The sequence below is a fragment of the Lactuca virosa genome, chromosome 5 (genome assembly GCF_052849685.1).
Source record: "Lactuca virosa cultivar CGN04683 chromosome 5, Lactuca_virosa_CGN04683_v6, whole genome shotgun sequence".
Taxonomy (NCBI): Eukaryota; Viridiplantae; Streptophyta; class Magnoliopsida; order Asterales; family Asteraceae; genus Lactuca; species Lactuca virosa.
Window position 1 is genome coordinate 44936665 of NC_136430.1, and position 24052 is coordinate 44960716.

Consider the following 24052-nt stretch of genomic DNA (forward strand, 5'->3'; position numbering starts at 1 on the left):
CATTGATCGGGGACAAAAGCACATAATAACATCATACAAGCTAGATCTAACCAAATAAGTATCAAGGTATAAACTTTATACCTTCTGGAGATGTAAGAGGGTGCAAAACTTCTAGATCCAAGGTTGCTCCAAGCTTCCAAGATATTCTCCTTTCATTCTCCTTCCTCTATGAACACCAAAACACACACTAATGGCTCAAGGATACTCAAAAATGGATTAGGGTTAGTTAGGGTCGAATATGGAGTGTAGGCTGAAGAATGAAGAGGTATCAATGAGTTAAAGATGTTTAAATAGGGTCCAAACCCTAAAAATTAGGGTTTGCCCCCTAACCACATACGCCCAGCTTATGCATGCAACCCCCACTTTACATTTAAATGCCATTTGTGACCAATTTGCAAGCAATTTTCATACCAAGGGTCAAAATGTTAAATAGCTGGAAATCAAGATGTTACACAATCATACTTTGTTGGATCATAGGAGAAGTTAAGGGTAGCAATGTTGGTGTCTAAGGTTGTAGTTCACTTTTTACAGGGTGGGTTCTTAGTACTGATTTATAAATTTATATAGATGCAGTGTTTGAAGTTCTTTCTTCTTGTTGATGCCATTTTCATGATCTTATGAGTACAAGAGTGCAATTAAGCGACTACACACCACCCAAAGAAGTTAAATCCGCTAGTTTTCGAATTTGTGTTGATGATGTACTTAAAAAAGAAGTGTAACTTTGTATGTATGTGTTTTCGTAAGAGAGAGAGAGAGAGAGAGAGAGAGAGAGAGAGAGAGAGTCATTTTCTTTATTTATTTATGATAAAATAGTTTAAGAAAATAAAGAAAAATGAAAAATAAATATATTAAGGATATAAAAGTCTTTTCAATTTAGGGAGAGACTAAAAACGCAAACAAACTTGCTGAAAATGACCATCAATCCGAAAGTTTAGTGGTTTTGACATTTTTCTTGAAAAAATGCATATCCTCAAGGACCATTTTTGTAGTTTTATCTAGAAAAAATGTTAATTTAACGTTTTTAATGGAAAAAAAATAAGTATTTTCATCATAAACGGCTAAACCAACAATATAAGCAGAAGATGTGAAATTTTTTATGTTTATTTGCTAAAAAATTACTAATGTTTAAACAGAAAAAATAGTCAAAATATAGTGATTTTTTGTTCCAAAGATTTTGGAGATCAAATTAATATAGTTTAAAATATTAATAACGTTATATGCAATTTAGATTTTAGAGTTTGTATAACTCTTCATGTTTAATACGTTAATCTTTATTTTTAAAACAATGTTCTAATAAGTTTAGTTAAATATAATAACAAAATGATTATGTTTACTTCAAGAGAATAATGATTAAAACTAATATACCATTTTCTTAAAACATACATTAAAATGAAGTATAAGTTTTTATCGTTAACGAAAAGGTAAATAAAAAGGTTCGTAATTAGCACGCGTTATGGACATAATGATTTAGAACTAATGCGAGTCGTATGGAAGAGTGAGCAGCTCCCATTATTAGTGTCCCAAATCCAGTACTTTATCACAACCCTCAAACTTTATTTTTTATTATTTGATTACCTTTTGTGTTTTTAGAGTGTCGATTTCTCAAAATTGTACTCATATTTATTATGTTAAAAAGTACATTGTTCAATATTATTCAAATAAGTAAATTGATGCGTTCGAACTTCTTTGTTACAGTATATAAGTATTATTTGTAAAATAGATTGTATTGAAATTTACTTTATCCAACATAAATAGTAGGTAAAATTACTGATTGTTAACTATGCTAGTTGAGAATTTTCTCTTTGATACTGTCATGTATACGAAGGTTGCAGTCTATTTGATTGATCATCATTGGAAGATCTTGATCTTAAGTAAATAATCGAATTTAATCGATTAATTTCCAAAATCAAAGGGTATAATTTTGGAGAGTTTTTGACCATAACGGGATAGTTGAAAAAAATATTTACCATTCTAGTGTCCTTTCATAAATATTTATCAAAATGGTATTTTTTTCATTTTCTTTACTTTTTAGTTTTCTTTTTAGTTTTTTTTTTTTTTTAAATATCTTATTTTTTTTTTCTCTTTTATTCCACCTTTTTATTGTTTTTATATATATTTTTTTAAATGACAACTATTATTTTAGTATTTTTACCTTTTTTACAGCTTTTTTAAATAGCAGTTTTTTTAATCTTTTTTTTCTATTTTTTTTTAAATATCATTTTTTCTTATGCAACCCTTTTACCATCAAATTTTCGCCATCAAAAATTAAAAATACAATATATTTTAAGGTGCAAAAACTCAAACATTCACATATAAAAAAAACATCAAAACCTCAATATTGTTTGTTACAAGAAAAACATCACAAAATAAACTCCAACATTGTTTATTACAAAAAGAAAAAAAAACATCACAATTAGCTTGAACTTGAACCGGTAACAAATCCTTACCTGTAAAAAAAAATAAAAAAAATAACAATAAGAGGAAATAACCACAACAAATACCATAAAAATATTTTTTTAAACTACCTTGGCATAGACGGACATCGTTTTCGATTATGCCCTGGTTGCCTACAAATTCCACAAAGATTGGCATTTCTTCCTTCTTTAATATCCATACCATTTTTTAGTCTTGTTGAACGAGGGCGACCTTTTTTATTTCGTAATAGTTCTAAATTTGGAAGTAATTTGTTAAATGGTGATTGTGGCCAATACGCTTCATGAGGAAGCGGAGAGAACTCAGATGCCCAAGTAGCACAATAATATTCAATCGAGTAACATCTATCAACATATTGCCAACTATTCAAAGAGAGTTTGGCACATGCACTCAAGACATGAGAACAAGGATATTTAAATGCCTCCCATTTACCACATGTGCAAGTTTTTTGTTCCAAATTAACTATTTGCATATTTCGACCTCTTTGAGTTATCAACTCAAATATACCTTTTTCTCGGTTAAAAGATCTTAAGGAATGTGCACTTGCTTTTGCCATCAAAGCTACTTGTTTTACCACAACATTTGGAGTATGTGCATCTCCATGGGCTTGAGAACTAGATCCTAAAGGACGTCTAACCTCAAAATAATGCACCATTCTATAGAATGTAAGTTGCACACAAGCTGTGATTGGTAAAAAACGAGCACCTTTAAGTACACTGTTGAAAATCTCTGACAAATTTGTTGTGAGCAACCCATACCTCCTTCCACCATCATGTGCAAGTGTCCATCTATTAAGTGGATGACTCTCCAACCATTCTCGAGCACGAGGATTTAACTTCCCAATTTCTTCCATGATGGAGTTGACCTTTCGAATTTGATTCTGACTCCCGGCACGATAAGCTAAAGCTTTCAATTCTGAATTACGAAACTTGTCATAAAAGTTGCTGATGAAATGTCGTAAACAATACCTTTAAAATTAAAAAAAAATAATGTAAGTTAATGAAACAAGTTATTGAAATGTCCTAAAAGAATACTTAAGATATAACAATACCTATGAAAACCACGTGGCTCTAACCATGGAGATCCATGCTCATTGACAGCCTTAAGAATTCCACCATGACGATCAGATATTAGACATATGCCTTCACGTTCTTTCACCACATGATTCTTGACATGAGAAAGGAACCAATCCCAAGTATCATAAGATTCATTTTCTACAATAGCAAATGCAAGTGGCAAAATTTGATTATTACCATCAACTCCTATTGCAATTAGCATCTTACCCTTGTATTTACCATACAAATGTGTGCCATCAATGCTAATCACCGGTCGACAATAGTGAAACCCTTTGATAGAGGGAGCAAAAGCCCAAAAAACACGCCTAAATTCAACTTCATCCACATCATTCGATCTTGAAACACACCATTCAACTATAGTTCCTGGATTGAACTTTTGAATTGCGCCTAGATATTTTGGTAAAGCAACATAAGGCTCTTCCCAGTTTCCAAACACATGTTCAATTGCTTTTTGCTTTCCAACCCAAACCTTCTTATATGAAGGAGTATAGCCCAATTTTTCAACTATTTCAGCTCTCAAAGCCGGAATACTGATAGAAGGTTGCTCTTTTATAAGGTGTCTAGTTTCCATAGCAATCAAGCTTGCATCTAGGTTCGGATGGTCTAGAGAAAGCTTATAGTGTAAACAAGTATGCGGACCTGTATACGATGTGATTTCAAAATAACCACTACGTTTACGTTTACTTGCATGAAGTTTCCATTTGCAACCAGATTGTAAGTACAACTTGCATCTTAGAGTCCAAATAGTTGGGTGTGACTCAATGACCTCAAATTGTCTATGTGTCCTAATGCTATGGATCTTGATTGCTCTAACAAGTTCCTCTTTATCCTTGAAAGAATCTTTTCCCAATTCTCGCGTAAAATCATTCTTACTCGTTGATTGTGTCATAATCCAATTGCCATCAATAGTCAAATTTGTTCCTTCTATATTAGTAAAAGTCGAAGGTACTTCAACATTATTGTCAAAAGATGCTTCCTCGTCATCTTCATCTCCAATTCCATCTTCCAATATTTCATTTAACTCAACTTCATTATCTATATTCATCACATTAGTCACAACAGCAGCTTGAGAGATTATAGAAAAATTCTCCCTGTCAATCATATCTATAATAGAATTCATCTACAAAACAAACAAAAACAAACAAAAATTGATCAAAAAATGATCATGCGAATTTGTGATAGCAAGAAAAAAGAAACATAATGACATGTTTGCAATCAATTCCATCTACAAAAAGATTTGAAAAAAAAAAACAAGCTGTGATTTTCCATCTACAAAAGCAAATAAACAAAAGCAGAAATTGATCAACAATTCGTCCTAACTAGATACATACTGAACTTAGATAATAACCTCTCAAAATCCTTTACTAATGAAATTCAGGTATAGTACCTTCACTAATGAAATTCAGGTGTTGTTCCAAATTAACTACCGGTCAAATGCACTATTTATCCAAATGGCCGATAGACTTCATTTCAGTGGTACGAAACAATTAATCAATCTGTAATAACTTATAAAACAAACAAATCAATAAAATAGTGTATATTAAAAAAAATCTATTCAAATTATAAGCTACATAAGTGATCTTATATTTTAATCGGTGACATTTAATCAAGTATCGTAAATGGTAATAAAAGAAGCACAACTATTAACAATCAAGAGAGGTTAGAGTTCAAGCCATTTAGTCATCTGTGAAGGTAACAATATAAAGTAATGGAATAAAAATAATTAATTTTATTACGTGTAAACATAGACTGGATCATGATATTTAAATTGTATCAAATATTAGTTGTGCTTTAATTGGATATTGGGTGACGTTAGGTTGGTTAACATTTGAGTTCAGGCAGTGGCATGCAAGCTTAAAACACTAGACCAAAAGAATACAACACCTGCCCTTCTCCCACCAAAGGCACTATAGTGTATCAACATGTAGCTGTTAGTGTCATAGAGGGCAAGATGGTCTTTTCTTACAACATATGATATCCAAATGCAGGCTGTCAGTTTTTGTGCCAATCCTCAAGGAATAGCCCCAAAGAAGTATGTCTATCTCTAGTGTTGTGTATCAGTATTTAGGTTCCATTTGGATTCTTAACTAGATACATAATCGAGAAAAACAGAATGCAGAAGCAAAAAGAAAACAAAAAACTGAAGAACCGGAATCAAGAAAACGAGCAGGAAAAACCTTGAATGGAGCGAAGGGTGGAGGAGTTGCAGGTCACCGGCGACGGAGGAGGAGACGGCAGGCGACGGAGGAGGAGATGGCAGGCGATAGACGATGGTCGACGTGTGACGAGACGAACGAAGCGCTGCTGGAGCCCTAGTTGCGTCGACAGACGATATGCTCGACGTTTTCGATTTTTTTTTCTTTTCTGTTCTCGTTCCAATCTTCCTGGGTAATCAGAAGACGTGTTTTTGTTTTTTTAAAAACAATAATATTAGTTTTGAAATTAAAATAATACCATTTTGGTAAATATTTTTGAAAGAACCCTAAAATGATAAATATTTTTTCCATTAACTCTATTATGGTTAAAAACTCTAATTTTGGATGATTAATCACAACCCTAATTTGACATACTGATTTTTATCTTTTTACCCTTATGAGAGAAGTTTAAGTATTAGAAATACGCAAACTCTTAAAATTATTATAAAATTATGTGTAAGACTCATGTATTACATGGGTTAACTAAAAAAAATTAAATATAAATGTCTAAATATTTAAAAACTTTGGATTTATAAGAAAATAAACTAATGAGCTTTAATTTTGTTATTTTGAAATAAGAAGGTAAATTTATTAATGAAATTGATATTCATTTATTATTACATTTATTGTAATTATTACATTAAAGTATTATGTGTAATTTGTTAAAATAAAAAATCCATAAAATGACATGTAGAAAAGAAATTAATTCAAAATAACCATAAAATAACATTTGGCAAATTGAATGAGAGTGTGACATGTGGCAAAAAAAACTTCATTTATTAGAATAGATTTATTGTAAATATTACATTAAAGTATTATGTGTAATTTGTTAAAATGGAAAAATCCATAAAATAACATGTGGAAAAGAAATTAATTCAAAATAACCATAAAATAACATTTGGCAAATTGAATGAGAGTCTGATATGTGACAACAAAAACCTTCATTTATTAGAATAGATGTCATTTTCAATCTTAAATATTGATTTTATTTTGATAAGTCAACATATTGGTTATTACGTTCTTACAATAACTAAGTTTGTCATTCAAACTTACAAACTTCCAAACATACATACATACACAAACATGCCTATATATACATACTTTTCTATTAAACATTTTTATATAAGAAAGAAATAACATAAGGGAAAGAAATTACAAAAAAGGGCATATGCAAGTGGGATAATAAAAACCAAACATTGTCAAACTCATTATCTTAAGAAAATTGACACACAACATGAATGCATGTGGCAGACATATCTCGGACCACCTATCCCCTATCCCCAATTCACAATCACTGATTCACCATCATAGAGTTTGCAAAGGACTCGAATTTCTATCAAGTTATCCAAGCTTTATCGATCAAGGCGAATTTTATCAGGTTCGAATTTCGAATGCACAATTTATTATTATTGTCATAAATATTTTTTAGTTATCAGAGTTTTCGAATTGAGTTAACTTTTCTAGATCCAAATCCAAGCTTATATTAGAAGAATGTATTAGAAAAATGTCGAGTTATCAAATCAAATGTGAGCTTAACCTAACATCATCAAGTGATCTCGAGTTTTAGTTATTATAGAAATAAATATAGTTTTTATATGCGCTAATAATAATGAAAGTCAAAGTAAAAAAATCTTATATTAATCGGAAACAATTGAGAAGAGCGTGATGTTAATTTAAGTTGGAATAAACCAAATCAAAGATATACTGGTGAAACTTGAAAACAGTTGATATATTTCAAGATAATCTTGAGCTGAAATTGTATTTATGCATGGTGTGCTAACATGCATGGATGCATTCAGTCGTGGGCAATAAACAGTTTTACATTTTGAAGTGCAATTTACTAGCTTTTAAAAAAAGATTTCTTTTAAGTTATAAGTAAGTTTGTTGACTAAAAATTGTAGTAGTTATATATTTAAGATTTCATACGAGACTATGAGAGTCGAGAGATGCAATATTGCAACTATTGTTTTCAGGCCAAATATTTTTTGCGTGCATATGAAACTAAATTAGATAACCGACACAAATACTCCCTATGGTTTGGGCAGTATATTTGTTTGTCCCTAGCTCTTTTTTATTTTTTATTTTTTTATTTTAGTTTTATTATTTTTAAACTTGGGTCATCCTTATATTTTGATTTGGTTTCGATTTTACTTTCTAATCAACTTAAATTGACTATTTTACTCTATATCATATTTTTATATATATTTTTATTACTTAAATTATGGATTTTACGTAGAAAAGTCTTATTATTTCGAAAAAAAATTTGATAAAGTTTTAAATATTTTTTTGAACAAAAAAGTCCAATTATTTTGGAAAAATCACATAATCTATTATTTTCTATTAAAATATAGAAAATAATGTTTTTGTTAATTTGGACAAAGTGTTAAATAATTAAGATTTTTCTATTCAAAAAAAAAATTACGACTTTAATTATCAAAAAATTTCCCAAAATAATGAGATTTTTCTACATACAAACCTTTAAATTATCATGATATAAGTAAATTATTTAAAGGATCATCTCTCTCTCTCTCTCTCTCTCTCTCTCTCCACACACAAAAGAACACCCATCAGAAGAGCAAGTAATTGTTCCTTTCTCCACTTCGACGTCGTCAGACACGTGTAGGTGGGGGTTATTCGGAACCTTAGTCAAACCCTTTCCTTTTCCCATTTCACATATATGCTATCGGAAACCTCCTTTGATGGTGATGAATTTTCTGGTGTGGAGAACTAGTGTTGGCAAGACTATAGAGAGATCAAGGATACAAGGGTGTGTCGCACCCCCAAACCAGAACGGCGGAAACGTTCGGGGGCGGAGAACGTCATGTACAGTATCATATCAATGCATAATAGTAAACAAGTAACAACATCATCCATTGCATTAATAGTATAATTTAATATAAGTGTGTTCTGTGTATAGTTTGAAAGACACCAAAATATGAATCAAAATAAAAGACGAGTCTTGTATGTGCTCCGTCTTCTCAAAACCTGGTCCAGTGTACCTGTCTACTGGTGACCTGAGAATACAAGTTATTTTGAAAGAGTAGATCAACATTTAAGCTGTTGAGTTCATAAGTATTTAGTGTCAGTTTTTGTATAAGTTGAATGAAAGTGTTTGTAAATGTTTGTTTGTAAATGTTGTGAGTATTTGTATCTCCTAGAAAATCCTATATTTTCTACTTTAACTGAAATGTAGTCTTATACCAAGACACGACTGTTCTGTATGTTTGTTCATTTGTAAAAGTGAGTGTTTTTCCCAAAAACTGACTATCATTTACCAAAAATATAGTTTACATTACCGTTTATGTGAGAAGATCACAATTTGAATGTAATGGGAAAATAATAAAGATGCACTTATAGTATTGTATATAGCAACTACCGTTGTACTAAATACCTTAAAACAATTGTTTAATTAAGGTAAAATGTGATATAGTTGTAACCATACTTGATTGACTAATAAAACACGATGTTCAAAGACATCGAAATGGTATGACATTCGTCACCCGTAGACCTGTAAGTCCCACTGTAGCTAGCAGCAAGGTGTATGATGGTCAATCCCGTATAGATCTATACACAAATTCACGCTCTCCCTCCAGGAGACTCTGGTTACAAAACGTGACACAGCAGTATATTGTCATGCCATGAAGTAGTGGCTCACATTAATGTTATAGTTTTCTTGTATTTTTATAGTGTGTTCTCTCTGTTCTAGTGTATTGTATGTTCTCTTTGTATAGTGTATTGTATGTTCTCTTTGTTTCTCATTATAGTATGTTCTTTCTGTTTCTCATCATAGTATGTTCTTTCTGTTTCTCATTATAGTAAGTTTGAACTGACTCGTGTATGAACCGACTCTTGTATTGTTTCATTGTACTAGAAATAGTGAGTAGTAGTCCTCTAAACTATACCTATTATAGTTTACTAGTAATGTTGTTTGAATGACTGAGTATGTTTGTACACCTTTGCTACCCAAAGGTGTTGAACTGATGTAAGAACTTTTATATCTATACACATATACATAATATATAACTAAGATTCAAACGACATTCGGACAAACAACCGAATACTCTAAGTCCACAACCAAACAAGGAACAGGAAATAAAGTGAGTTATCAGTCCTAAGCCCTTTCAACCTTATTTATTTAACTATATCTATATAGACATGATTTTGACAATATATAAGTTTAAAAGAGTTTGATAAAGAATTTAGCATATAAAAGAGTTTTTAACATATACAGGAATTTTAACCATTTGAATTGTTACAGATGACTTGATGTCAGTTTATAAAAGGTTTTGAAATAGTTTGTTTGATAACACAGTTTTGAAGTATAAGAAATCCACTTGTTTGATACAATAACTATAATGTTTTCAACTTGTATTCCCCCCCCCCCCTTCCCCCCGTAAAAGCATTTAAAATCATTTAAAAGATAAGTTAAGGGGTATGAACTCACCTGATTGTGAGTAATCTGGAAGATAAGATAGATATAGGATGCTTGAATTCACAAATGAAGTTCCGAAGCATAGTTGGATCCTATAAGGCATATATTCACATATATGTGTATTCAATTAGTGGTTATAACTATTAACAAGTATAAGAAACCACCTAAGATTGTAGGAAACACCCTAAATGAAGTGTTAAGCTCACAAATGGAAGCTTGAAAGGGGTTCACGGCCACCCAAGGATGGGTTTGCGGCCTTATAGAGTTCACGGCCTCATGAGGTTCACCACCTCATGAGGTGTTCACGGCCTAATGAACCTTTGAATGGTTCACGACCCTTATGAATCTATGAAGGGTTCACGGCCCTTATGAAGGGTTCACGACCGTGATCCCTTCAAGTTCATGAAGGTGGTGATGAATCTTGAGAAAACAAGGCTAGGATCTAGTAACCTTTCAAGTGTAACAAGTTTAAGGATGAAACACTTGCGTTTTTTAGGCTTTAGAGTGTTCACGGTTGAAGCTTTTTTTAGAGAGAATGGATGTGTTCACGGTTGAGAAGAGGAGAAAAGAGTAGAAAATGAGGTCACTCTAATATATATATAGGAGGTGGTTCACGGCCGTCAACCTAGTTTGCGGTCGTGAACACCTTGTGAGTGATTTTCTGGTTCGAATTTACCCTCCCGATCTCAAGCTAACTCATCCTAGCATCCATTCATACATTACACTAGGCTTAGAAACTCTCAAACAGACCCTTAACAGTGCTAAAAGATAGCAGAAATTAGTCTGACTTTGATTGAATTGTATGGTTGTACAGGATAGAAATTTTGGGTTGTCACAGGGTGGGGGAGAGATAAGGGAAAGAGGTTTGGTGTGCTTATTTACACAATTATTCTGTATAAGAATTAAAATAAAATTAAAATATATTATTAATGGAAAAATAATTATTATACGGACCAAAATCCAACGGGTTATGCATAGTAATGGTATTGACCCCAAGATCTATAGATGTTTTTTTAAAGAATTAGTTTTGCCATCAAAAAAGGAGTTGCGGCACAGCCTGTTGCTCGTTTAGCTGCTACGTCTATGTAATACTTTCTTCAATTAATGCTAATGATTACCCAAAGACTTGTGATTTTTTTACAAAGTGTATTTTCAAAGGATTAAAGTCAAAGTAATAATATATTTTCGAATTGATTCCATTCAAGTTAATGAGTATATTTTCAAAGGATCAAGATCATATTTTTTTTTCTTAAAAGACAATTGGTGTAGACCATTGAACTACCTCAAATGTGGTTGCTTCTAATTGAATAAAATTAACATGCGGGGTAAGGGGTCGTTTGTTATTGCTTCTAATTGGGTCCAACAGGACCTGGTCCAAAAAAGATAGACCAGGATGTTTGATTTTGTTTTTACAATTAATGACTCGGTCCAAGCATAAGACTCGGTCTAAGAAAAAAGGTTGATTCGGTCCTTCCCTCTCAATCGCTGGACTGGGACGTATATTGGTTATGTGTATTTGGAATTTACGCTACGTAATATGTTGATAACCTCCACAGAGAAAAGGCAGCGATCGACGAAGCAACGACATGACCGATCAACATGTAACAATTTCTTCTTTCTTCCTTCGTTCTCGTTCTAGATTTCTTCATTGAATGTTCTGTTTAATTTTTTCCCACGATCAGCTACTTCTTTGCCTTCTTCATTCTGTATTTTTTTTAATTGTTTGCTGATTTCTTCCCCCCCCCCCCACTCATTCCTTCTATTTTTGGTTGAGAAATATATGAGTTTTTAGTGGGATTTCGGTTTTTGCTTAGATGTATACGAGTTAAGTGTTTGGCTGAGATATCATATTCCTGCTTTGTTGTTTAATGTTTTGCTTCTTTATTCCTAAAAGTTGAAAAAGCTTTTGTATACCTTTAACGAAAATTACACAAAAGTTGTGTATATGTTTCTTTGTGTATATGTTTGTATATGTTTTTTCTTTTGTATACCTTTAGATTTATGTATTTGTGTATATGTGTATATGTATATATATTTGTGTATATGTTTATTCCCAAGTTTAGCTTTAACAAAAATTACACAAAGGCTTTTGCAAAAGTTGCAATTATTTAACATAAGACAATTTGTGTGTGTGTGTGTGTGTATATATATATATATATATATATATATATATATATATATGTGTGTGTGTGTGTGTGTGTGTGTATGTGTGCATATTTGTGTGTATATTGGTGTATACGTGTATATGTGTATATATTTATGTAAGATATTTAGCATTCATTTATTCCATAGACATGGCATAAAAGAGAAGTAGAGATAGTTGGTCTTTGGATTTTGTGAACAAAACTTTTCTTGACGCATGTATACAATAACTAACAAGTAACGGTCGTGAGGGTAGTGGTCTCAAAGGAAACTCATGGAATACAATAGTTGAAAAACTAAAAAAAGAACATGACTTTGTTGTTGACAAAAAACAAAGAAAATATCGTTATGACTACTTAAAAAGCAAGTATGCGGTTTGACTACTTAATAATCCTATAAGAAACACGTTTCAAATGACGGGTGAATAGTGGAAAGCGGAGGCGAATGTATTCTTTTAATATAAAACACATTATTAGTTTGTTTTAAAACCTTAATAATAATATCATTTTTTCAAACAGTTGAACAATATGGTTGAGAAATTAAGAAATGCGCCCCTCCTTTACCCAGATCTATGCACCGAGTTGTTTGACGGTGTGACCTCGACTGGTGCTGCCAGTTGGGGACTATCTTCGACACTCCCTCATCCAGCAGAAGTGTTTACTACACAAGATTATGAGGATATCAAGATGGTAGATCCACCAACCCAAATGGATATCCCAGCCTCAGCTTCAACACTACACCCCCTACAAGTTCCTCAACAGTACCCCCACCTATAAGTGCATCACCTGTAAGTGAAGATTCCTCTGGTCGGTCCAAAAACAAAAGAGGAAAAAGAAATGCACCCGCACCCAAGGACACACTGGATGATGACATAAGAGAGGTTGGCATGGAAATTATAAAGGTGACTCAGGCGTTCGGGCAAATAAATAATCTTGAGAAGGAGATGGATGAATGTATTGATAAATTGAAAGGCTTGGAGTGGGGAATTCTGATCCGAAATACATCACTACTCTTATGTTATTCGCTGAAAATGTTGGTAACAGGAAAATTTGGTTACGCCTCGAGTCTTCGACTTGTGAGTTGTGGGTGAAAAGTGCGGGCAAGAATTTTGGATTACTTGGTTGACTTTAGTATGATTTTAGGATGTTTTTGGCTTTATGTTTTATGGATTTATATTATGGTACATGGTATGGATTTTTATGTTTAGGGTTGTTATGTGTTATGTTTAGCATTTTTTATGTTTAGGTTTTTTATGTGTTATGTTTAAGATTGTTATATGGTATTGATTTTTATGTGATGGATTTATATGTTATGGATTTTTATGTTAATTATTTATGTTATGGTTTATGTTATAAATGTATGTGATTTATATTTAACATTTAACATGTTACATATGGATAAAGAAGGTGAGTTTTTAGGTTTCCTTATACTGTCATGGTATTGGTTGACGTTTTTCCAACAAAGGAAAAAAAAGATTTGAAAGAATAAAAGCCAGCGAATTGGAAGAAACCGGGCATGCGTATACACAAGATTTGATACACGGATGTCCTATACAATGTTACGATATGATGCGTCTTTCACAAGAAGCATTTGTATTTTTATGCAATCATTTTACTCAAAGAAATTAGTTGCAACGTAGTAGGTCAATAAGCGTTGAAGAGAAGATGGCTATATTTTTACATGTTATAAGACATAATGAACGTTTTCGAGCCGTTAAAGGAAGGCTTCACCACTCCCTACAAACGATTCATCAATGTTTTCACGAGGTCTTAAGTGCAATGATGTGTTTTGCAAGAGAAATTATAGTACCAACATCTTCTAATACAACAAGACATACCTCGGAACGACATAGACGGCTAAAAGGCATATTTCCAGGAGTAGTAGGTGCACTAGATGCAACACTTGTACATGCAGTTGTGCCCGTTCATGAACAAACTCGCTATAGGGGAAGAGGAAAAGGTGAATGTTATCAAAATGTAATAGGAATTTGTGGTTTTGATATGATATTCACCTTTGTATGGGCTGGATGGGAGGGTATAGCACATGATTCAAAAGTTTTGAAAGAAGTAACATTTAATCCAATGTCTGGATTTCCATTCCCTTCACCAGGTATGTAATTGTAACATTCCGTTTAATAAATAAATAAATAGATAAAATTAATAAATGAATAATAGCCCTAAATGCGTAATAATTTATCAGTATTATCCATAAGGAGTTAAATGATATAATTTCTGGAATTTGGGATCTATATTGAAACATTTGGACTTGAATTGTAATGAATTTTGGAAGTTAGGGGCGGTTTGGTAATTAGTGGGCTTAGTTTGAAAAGGAATTGAGGGGGAGGAACTGGAAGTGTAATTATGGGCTTATGTTTCAAATCAGACACAGGGTTTGAACCGAGTCCCCTTCCCTTCCCGTTTTAAGGATGCATCACCAAGGAAACCCTAACCCTAATTATATCTTTCAGCCGCCAACCTTATACCCCCTACCTCCGGCCACCGCGCGCCTCCTAGCCACTGTTGAAGCCGGAGACCACCGAAGCCAAACCGCCGGTGCGACTGCCAACAGCAACGAAAAGCATCACGTAGACGTCGAATCAGTGGGTCACCGGAACCGTGAATCGTGGCCGCTGTTGTTGTTCATCGGTGGAGACGCAACCCCTGTTCCCCGCTGCGACCACTCCTTCTCCTTCCGCTTTCATTCCATTCCACAGCATCTTGCTCGTGGTTGACCGCCATACACCACCAGGTGGGTGGTTGTGTTCATATTTCTCAAGTGAGGGCATGTGTGCTTCTGTTTCTAGTTTGTGTATGTCTTGTGTGTGTGTGTGTGTGTATTTGCTTGGCTGGACATCGAAAGAAAACCCACCGTGAAGGTGGCTGTGGGTGTTTTTGTGTAGTGTCATTTTGTGTTGGTGCGGTGTGTATGTGTGGGTTTTTTGGCCGGAAAACGTGGGAAGCCACCATGGCAGCCAACCATGGTGGCTGTCACCTTGCTGCCGCCATCAACCGTCGTGTAAGGTGGCTATGTACGTGAACTCTTGTATGTATGGATGTTTTCTGCATTGGTTGATGTATTGGAACTTTGTGGTCGGATTTTAACTCGAAAACCACCACCACCGCCGTGAACCACCGTCGACTACCACTGTCCGAGGTGGCAGTGGGTGGTGCCCGGCCTAGTGAAACTCTAATTAACCTAAAAAATTTAACATTGGACCTAGTTGGCTTGTGCTTGGGTTGGAAACCCTAATTAGGGTTTAGAAAACCTTAATCTTAGAGACATTAGTGTGGGACTTGGCCGGGACCCGTGTTTTGGACCGTTGGATTGGAGTTATGAATTATGACCGACCACATTGCATGATTGACCTAATAGAGTGATAGACTTAATGGATTAAGCCCTTAATAGATTAAGTGTTCTTACTTAACCCTAATCGTCATTTTATGTGAAAACCCTAATCGTGTTTGGGCTTCGAGTTGGGCCTTTGTTTTGGGCTTAGGTGTTTGGGTTCTTGATGGGCCATCGGAGAACAAGTGTATGAACTAGGATATTTGGATGGGCTTTAGGGCAAGTCCCATTTAAGGGGTTTGGGCCCAATTTGGAAAATTGGGCCATAATTGGGCCTTGTTTGATTATTTGGATTTTGGGCCTTCAGAGTGTGAGTTGGGCCTTGGTCTTGGACCAAGCTAGGTTAGGGGTAAAATGGTCTTTTTACCCCAAGTATAGATTTATGGTTATGCATTAGAACTCAATTGTTAATTGGGTGTTGTTTAGGTGATTAACAGTTTGGGGATCTGTCAGCTAGCAGCCAGGGATCGTCTGTGTGATTCGGCAGTACGAGGTAGGGGTGTTAACGACGCGGTTCGGTTCGGATAGTAATAAAATTTTGAACCATCACCACGGGGCGGGTACCTCATGTGCACTAACCGAAACCGAACCGAATTGACAAAAAAACTGAACCGAACCGAACCGTATAAAGTTGGGTAACCACGGTTCGGTTCACAAGTACCCGCTAAATATAAAAAATCAAATACAATCAAAACTATGAACTTCATTCCAACGATTTCTTTCTGAAAATTAGTAAGTCCAAAAGTTATAAAAATATAATGAAGCTCAAATAAAATCTATTATAATTGGTATAATAAATATAAAAATAAAAATACAAGAAAACATAATGTAGAAGTGCAAAATAAGGATTGACAATCATGATTTTTGTTTGGGATATGGCTAACAGTTTAATGGAAATGCGTAATATTTTCTTTTAATATATATATATATATATATATATATATATATATATATATATATATATATATATATATATATATATATATATATATATCAAGCGGTTCGGTTTGGTTATCCGCGGATACCTAAGTATCCAAACCAAAACCGACCCGTTGATATCCAGTTTTTTCAGTTTCGGTTTTTTTCAGTTTTGTTTTTTTCGGTTTCGGTTTTTTTTCGGTTTTGGATCGTCCGGTTCGGCTCGGTTTTTAAGGTTTTACGGTTTTTTTGCACAGCCCTAGTACAAGGTGAGTCTCCTCACTGGGTTTAGCAGGTCGAAGGCACCAATGTCGGCCCATGATTTATATGTTAGGATGCTAGATGTCTGTGTGACTCTTGATTTTGTTGTATGATGGTATGCTTACCGGGCAAGGCCTGATGAGTATATTGTATGCTAGTTATTAGTACCTGATTTTCTGCTTAGCGGGCGAGGCCTGATGTCGGGTGGGGCTCGATGACTGTATGGTATGCTATATTCTTTGTGATTATTGCATGTGCTAGTAAGGTTATATGTTTATATGATTATATGATTATATGGTCCCATGATTATATGTGTGTATCGGGCGGGGACCAATGTCAGGCGGGGCATGGTGATTGACAGATTTGTAATCCGAAGGAGGCCCGAGGTCGAGTAGGGCTCGATGCTGGGTGGGGCCTGAGGCCGAGTGGGACTCAACACCGGGCGAGGCCCGATGGAGGGCGGGGGCCCGGTATGTGATTTATGTATGTGTGGTATGAGGTATCTTGGGGAACTCACTAAGCTTTGTGCTTACGGTTTTCAACTTATGTTTCAGGCACTTCGGTTTCAATTAGAAGAGCTCGGGAAGATTGCAGAGCACACACCACATGTTTCCGCATTCTGTGATTTACTCTGATTTCGATGATGTATCGATACATTTTTATAATTTGGGTTTTATGTAAATGATATGGTTTATGGTTTTATTAATCTAAAAATGAGATTTTTTTGTAGTCTTATTTATGGAATGTTACAGTAATCTTTTATAACTTTTATTATCTATATTATTTATATAATAAGTATTACCCTTTTAACCAACGCACATATATAATAAATGTGACAGTGATCTATAGATAAATATTACCTTTGTGACACCGCATATACCAACACACGTGGATTTATGGCTCCCTACCGCAATACTATGTATTGGTTAGCCGATTTTCGAAGAAATAAGGCTTTAACTAAGGATGAAAAAATCAATCATGCTCATGCACAACTTAGAAATGTTATTGAACGTGCATATGGTGTATTGAAGGCAAGATTCCCAATCCTAAAACGAATGGCTCCTTATCCGTTTCCAGTGCAAAGAGACATAGTCATTGCGTGTGTCGCGGTCCATAATTTTATACGAAAATTCAATATTCAAGATGACTTATTTACAAACTTTGAACAAAACAATATGGATAATCCTAACGTGCAAGGTGGAGGAAGTGAGAGCCAAAACGTACAAGGTATACAGTGGGGTTCAGAAGTCGTTGAATATATGACTACTTTGCGTAACCAGATTGCTAATCAACTATTTTAAATGGTGAACGTTAAATATATATTCAAATTATTATTTTGTTTTTTTATTTGTATTTGGATTTCGTATGACACTTGGTATTTTGATTTTAAATGATTTATGTTTTATTTAGATTTTATGTGACAGTTTGTATTTGTATAATTATTTTATCTAGCACAACATAAGGGTAATACGGTCATTTTTCGTCATTCACCACAGTCGGTCAGATAAATAATCAAACAACATAAACTCAGTCAGATGTGGACACAGTTAGAACTTCTTACCCAGTCAGCTTCTAACCCAGTCAACTCTAACACAGTTAACAACTATCAAACGACCCCTAATTTTTGTATTTGTATAATTATTTTATCTAGCACAACATAAGGGTAATACGGTCATTTTTCGTCATTCACCACAGTCGGTCAGATAAATAATCAAACAACATAAACTCAGTCAGATGTGGACACAGTCAGAACTTCTTACCCAGTCAGCTTCTAACCCAGTCAACTCTAACACAGTTAACAACTATCAAACGACCCCTAATTTTTGTATATGATAACGAGTTGTCGTGTGGATGAACTGAAACCGGGTCAAGAAAATTGGTCATGGATCATATCTAGGTGAAGAAGATGATATATGACATGTCAAAATAGTGATCTAAAATTGGAAGGTTTTTGAAAATTCAGTAATTTGATGTGTAAGAAAAAAAATAATGATCTAAGTAGGACATACTGAAAATTCCATTACTATTTCATTGAATTCAAGCCTTAAAAGAAATATATATTGAACACTAAAACATTCAAATTTAATTAACACGTAAGTAGGGTAATGCCACATAAATGTTAGACCGCTCGCATTTGAATTCATCAATCACTTACAAGTAAAAAAAATGTTATTATTATTTGATAACATTTGTCCAATATAAATACATAGCCAAAGGTTTGAAAGAAATATATAAACTTTAGATTCGACAATATTAAAAAGTATGTCCCCTAAAAATGACATACATCACATTATATTAAATGAAAGATTAAAAGAAACATGTAAACTTGATGCAACGGCTTATCCACATAATATATCGCTAGTTCAACCTAACTATTGGTTTGGCCAAAAGAACGAATACGACAAGTTACCAAAATCATGTCTAAATGCGACAACTTACCAAAGGCATGTTTAATACACGCATTTCAACTAAAATAAACCAATAAGTTAAATATATTCCTATAAAATCTTTCTACTTTTCCTCTTACTCTTTAATAATCAAATGATAAGATGATGAAAGTGAATTAGTGGATTACACTTGACAATCAATGAATAGGTAGGATGATGAAGTAGGAGGATAAAATAGGAATCAATTTAATTTTCCAAATAAATCAGATGATTCAATGTGTTCACTAACAAGATTTAGCATAAAGAAAATTTGATCCCAACCAAACCACATGTCAGTAATCAAATACAACTAATTAGTTGTGAGCCACATGCAATGGTGCACAATATAAGTCACGACCTACGTTCTATGCAAAAGTGATGACAAGGTCTAAACAAATGGTGCGGGACATGAAAATTGATGATCGATGAACCGAAAGAAAAGGTTATTGAGTTAGTTTATGGGGATTATCAATCATGTGGTGGAGGAAAAAGATTTTGCATGTGTTATTCTCGGAAGGTTTTAACGATGTTGAATTGGCATATATTTGTGGCCTTCAGGTGATGTTTTAATTTCTCAACGAATGATTTGGGTTTCTTTAAGCATCTTTGGTTTGTAGAAGTCAAGGCGTGATCACAATATTTTGTTGTTCATGAATGAAAGATTAATTCCATCGACAATGAAGGCTCGAAACAATTGATGATTGGTTCCTATTTTATACATTGGCAATATATCCCCCATTACACATGCTCACTTTAATCAACCACCATAAGGGTTCACCATATTCCTAGGGTAAGCGTTTGACCCGGTTGGACCGGTCCGGACCTGGACCTGGCATTGGTCATGAGAATACGAGTCGACCATCGGTTCGTCATATGTGGCTTAGTCGATCCTGATTCGATGCCATCGGTTCCAGGTAAATAATCGGGACCAACCCAAAATTTGATGAGCCAAAATCACTTCCTAATCTAAAACTTCATAACTCTTTCGCTTTAAATCAGAATGGCATGAATTTTTTTGAACATACGGTTAGTGTTTTTACTTCACTTTAAATGATATAAACACCTAATTTGGTTACATATTGATTGAGTTGCAGACCCAAAACATAGGATATCAAAGTTGAATTGTTTTTTGTTTAAACATTGAATTTAATGTTTATACTTTATTTTAGATTATATAAACACTTTATTTTCTTTATGTATTTTTGATAGATCCCGCATATGAAAAGGATCTAGGTAGAGTACCAAAGTATTCAGACTTCAATGCGATAACAGAACAAGGCTTCATCGAGTTGTACCAACTGCATAACAAATTGTAAGGGTTCTAACCAGGTAAATAACTGAAAAACAAGGACAACACCGACACCAATATATACTAACCAGTTCGATTTTCGGTCCACTCAGTTCCATTAAACGAGTCGATTTGATCTTCATACTCACCCCTAATTTTTTGAACCATAATTAGTTCAATGAAAATTGAACCCTTAATCATATTATGCCTTATCCACTACACATTATATATAACATTAAAACACAACTAGCTTCTGGAACGTTCTAAGCTGGTCAAAAGTCTTGGCTCCGGCTAAAAGTTATCGGCGAACCGCCTCTGTCTTCCAATCAGATGACCACCGTTTATCCATCTTCCAATAAAAATGTCACACCCCAAAACCAGAACGGCGGAAACGTTCGGGGGTGGAGGACGTCATGTACAGTATCATAACAATGCAAAGTAGTAAACAAGCAACAACATCATCCATTGCATTAATCGTATAATTTAATACAAGTGTGTTCTTTCATAGTAATAAGATATCAAAAACAAGTAATCAAAATAACAGGCGAGTCTGGAACACGCTCCGTCTTCTCAAAATCTGGTCGACTGTACCTGTCTACTGATGACCTGAGAATACAAGTTATTTTGAAAGAGTTTATCAGCATTAAAGCTGGTGAGTTCATAAGTATTTAGTGACATTGTTTGCACGAAAATGTTTGTAAGTTTGAAGAAAATATTTGTAATTTTTCAATGTAAATGTTTGCTGCAAGTAATTGTATCTCCTAGAAAATCCTATATTTTCTACTAAAAGTAGCCTTCTACCAAGGCATCAAAATGTTCCGTATGTTTGTTTCTTGTAAAAGTGTGTATTTTCCCAAGTATGACTATCATTAACTAAATATAGTTTATACATTAATGAGTATGTGATAAGATCACAAAGTAAATGTAATAGGGAAAATAATGTTTTACCTCAGCAGTGACACTGCTGGTTATAAAGTGATAAAATACAGACTCCAGGTAGTATTAAATGTACAATACCCCTCGGGGAGTCTTTTGCCTTTAATCCCAAGTTGGTTAATTAAAGGTTTAAATGTGAACTCGTATGTAACCATGCTGATCGACGACTGAATAAAAGATGACCCTCCGGTGTCATATGTAGTGAGGTCACATTTTGTCGCCCCTTGGCCTTATCGGCTGGGACTGTAGCTAGCAGTCGGGGTGTGGGAGTGTCTGTCCCATATAGATCTATACACAAGATGCCCGCTCTCCCTCCATGAGACTCTGGTTACAATATGATACAACACTGTCTTGTTGTATCCTTAAATGGTATGTCACATTAAATTATCGTATATCAGTGTTTGTATAGTAAGTCATAACGTAGTAATGTTCTTTCTGTACTAGTGTATAGTATATTCTCCTAGTTTCTCATAATAGTATGTTCTCTTAGTTTCTCATAATAGTATGTATTGACTCATGTATGAACTGACTTTTTGTATGTTTCATTGTTCTAGTAATAGTATTAGTAACTTCCTAAACTATACCTATTATAGTTTACTAGCAATGTTGTTTGTATGAATGAACATGTTTGTATACCTTTGCTACCCAAAAGTATTGAACTAAATGAAGGAACTTTTATATCTATATACATATACATAATATATAACTAAGATTCAAACGACCTTCGGACAAACAACCGATACCCTAAGTCCACAACCAAACAAGGAACAAGAAGTAAGGTGAGCTATCAGTCCTAAGTCCTTTCAATCCTACTTATATAACTATATCTATATAGATACGCATTTGACAAAATATAAGTTTAGAAAGAAGTTTTGTAAAACCTTTTGAAAAGTTTATATAAATATTGATGACTTGGTGTCATTTCATAAGACGATTTAAAAGCAGTTTGGCATATAAGAACAAGTTTAATAGGAAGTATTTAACATGTAAAAGAGTTTATAAAATGATTTGAAGTAGTTTGTTTGATAACACAGTTTGAAAAGTAAGAAATCCACTTGTTTGGTAGTTATAAATCACATGTGATTGATATAATAACTATATTAGTTCAACTTGTATTCCCCCCCCCCCCCATAAAAGCATTTAAAATCATTTAAAAGGTTAATTAAGGGGTATGAACTCACCTGTAGTGAGTGGTTTGGATGAACGAGTGGTATAGGATGCTAAGTGTCAAGTGAAGACTTGAGCACACACTTGGACCCTATTTATCATATAATGACGCATATATGTTTACAATTAGTGTTTAAACAACTAATTATGCAAGTAAAGACACCCTAGGACATGGAAAACACTTTGATTCAAGTGTTAGAAGTACAAAGGGTTGCATCTAAGGGGTGTAGGGCCTCACATAGGAGTTTACGGCCCAAATGGTAATACCCCCATGAGTTCATGGCCCATGGGTTTACGGCCCAATGAGTTTACGGTCGTAAACTCATGGTATCTTGTACCATTTTGATGTTTAAGGTCCTATACTCATCTTGGAAGTGTTCTAGACCTAGATCCAAGGCTTAGGAAGGTGTTTGTGGCAACTTTGCACCAATAAGTAGAGTTTACGGCCAAGGGAGATTGCCTTGGACGTAAACACCCTTTTGTCTATGATTTCTTTGTGTTTTAAGGTCTTACAAGTCAATAGGAAGTGTTCTAAGTTCGAGTCTAAGCCTTAGGAAGGAGTGGTGGCACAGATGCACCACTTATGAGTGTTTACGGCCCAAGTAGATTGCCTTGGCCGTAAACACCATATGTTCTTGGGTTCTTGATGATTTCAAGGTGTAAACTAAGTGATTCAAGCATTAAAACAAGCTAAGGCAAGTGTACTTACAAGATAGAAGCTTGATAGGGTGTTTAAGGTCCAAGAACACTAGTGTGTGTTCTTGGTGTTCTTGGTGAAATGAAGAACACTTGAAGATCTATCAAAATGAAGAGATTTCATGGATGAAATCATGAAGAAGTGATGTATAACACATAGAAGGAATGATTTACTTACATTTTTGGAAGATTGGAAGCAAAAAGTATCAAGATCCTTGGGAGAAAATTCCGAATTCTTGGGCTTGAAATGTGAAGAATGAGGAAGAAATGAAGAAAAAATCATGTATATAGCATGAGTTTACGGCCACCATGTGTTTACGGCCGTAAACTCACATGGTGTGACCGTAAACTCCACATGATGAGGGTTAGGGCTTGTTTGATAAGTTACAACTTCAATTGACACTTCCTTTCACTTATTCCTTTGATGTATTAAGCTCAGAATGCTCAAACAGACTCAAAACAGTGCTAAAAGTTAGCAGAAGCAAGTTTGACTTAATTGAAGTGAATGGTTGTACAAGATAAAAATTTCGAGTTGTCACAAAAAAGAACAACACATTATTCTTATTTAATACCCACAATAAAATTCGTCTTTGGTTTTTCTTTTCTCTCATATTCATCTATGAAATCGGCCACAAACTTAGTCGTGCTAGGAAGACAAAGCAGAAGAAAAACCTAGAGGAACACATAAGGTTCTCTTCGCAAGTGTCACCAGGATAGTCAGTATGAACCGCTTCCCT

At 34.2% G+C, this 24052-nt stretch overlaps 1 protein-coding gene and 2 long non-coding RNA genes across 3 annotated transcripts; 2 read left to right on the forward strand and 1 right to left on the reverse strand.

Annotated features, from left to right (window-relative positions):
• Positions 1-2443: 2443 nt before the first annotated feature.
• On the reverse strand, positions 2444-6016 carry LOC145111203 (uncharacterized). The gene is made up of 6 exons (XM_079047499.1): positions 5964-6016; positions 5687-5893; positions 4715-4778; positions 3485-4629; positions 2526-3401; positions 2444-2447 (listed from the first exon to the last, which is right to left on the reverse strand). The coding sequence occupies exons 1-6, from the start codon at positions 6014-6016 to the stop codon at positions 2444-2446; spliced, it is 2349 nt and encodes a 782-aa protein (XP_078903625.1).
• A 912-nt stretch (positions 6017-6928) lies between these two features.
• Positions 6929-17537, forward strand: LOC145110911 (uncharacterized). Its single transcript, XR_013710117.1, has 2 exons — positions 6929-7082; positions 17357-17537. It is a non-coding gene; the product is annotated as an uncharacterized LOC145110911 (long non-coding RNA).
• A 2039-nt stretch (positions 17538-19576) lies between these two features.
• LOC145117156 (uncharacterized) lies at positions 19577-21246 on the forward strand. The gene is made up of 2 exons (XR_013712529.1): positions 19577-20142; positions 20438-21246. It is a non-coding gene; the product is annotated as an uncharacterized LOC145117156 (long non-coding RNA).
• The last annotated feature ends 2806 nt before the right edge of the window (positions 21247-24052 follow it).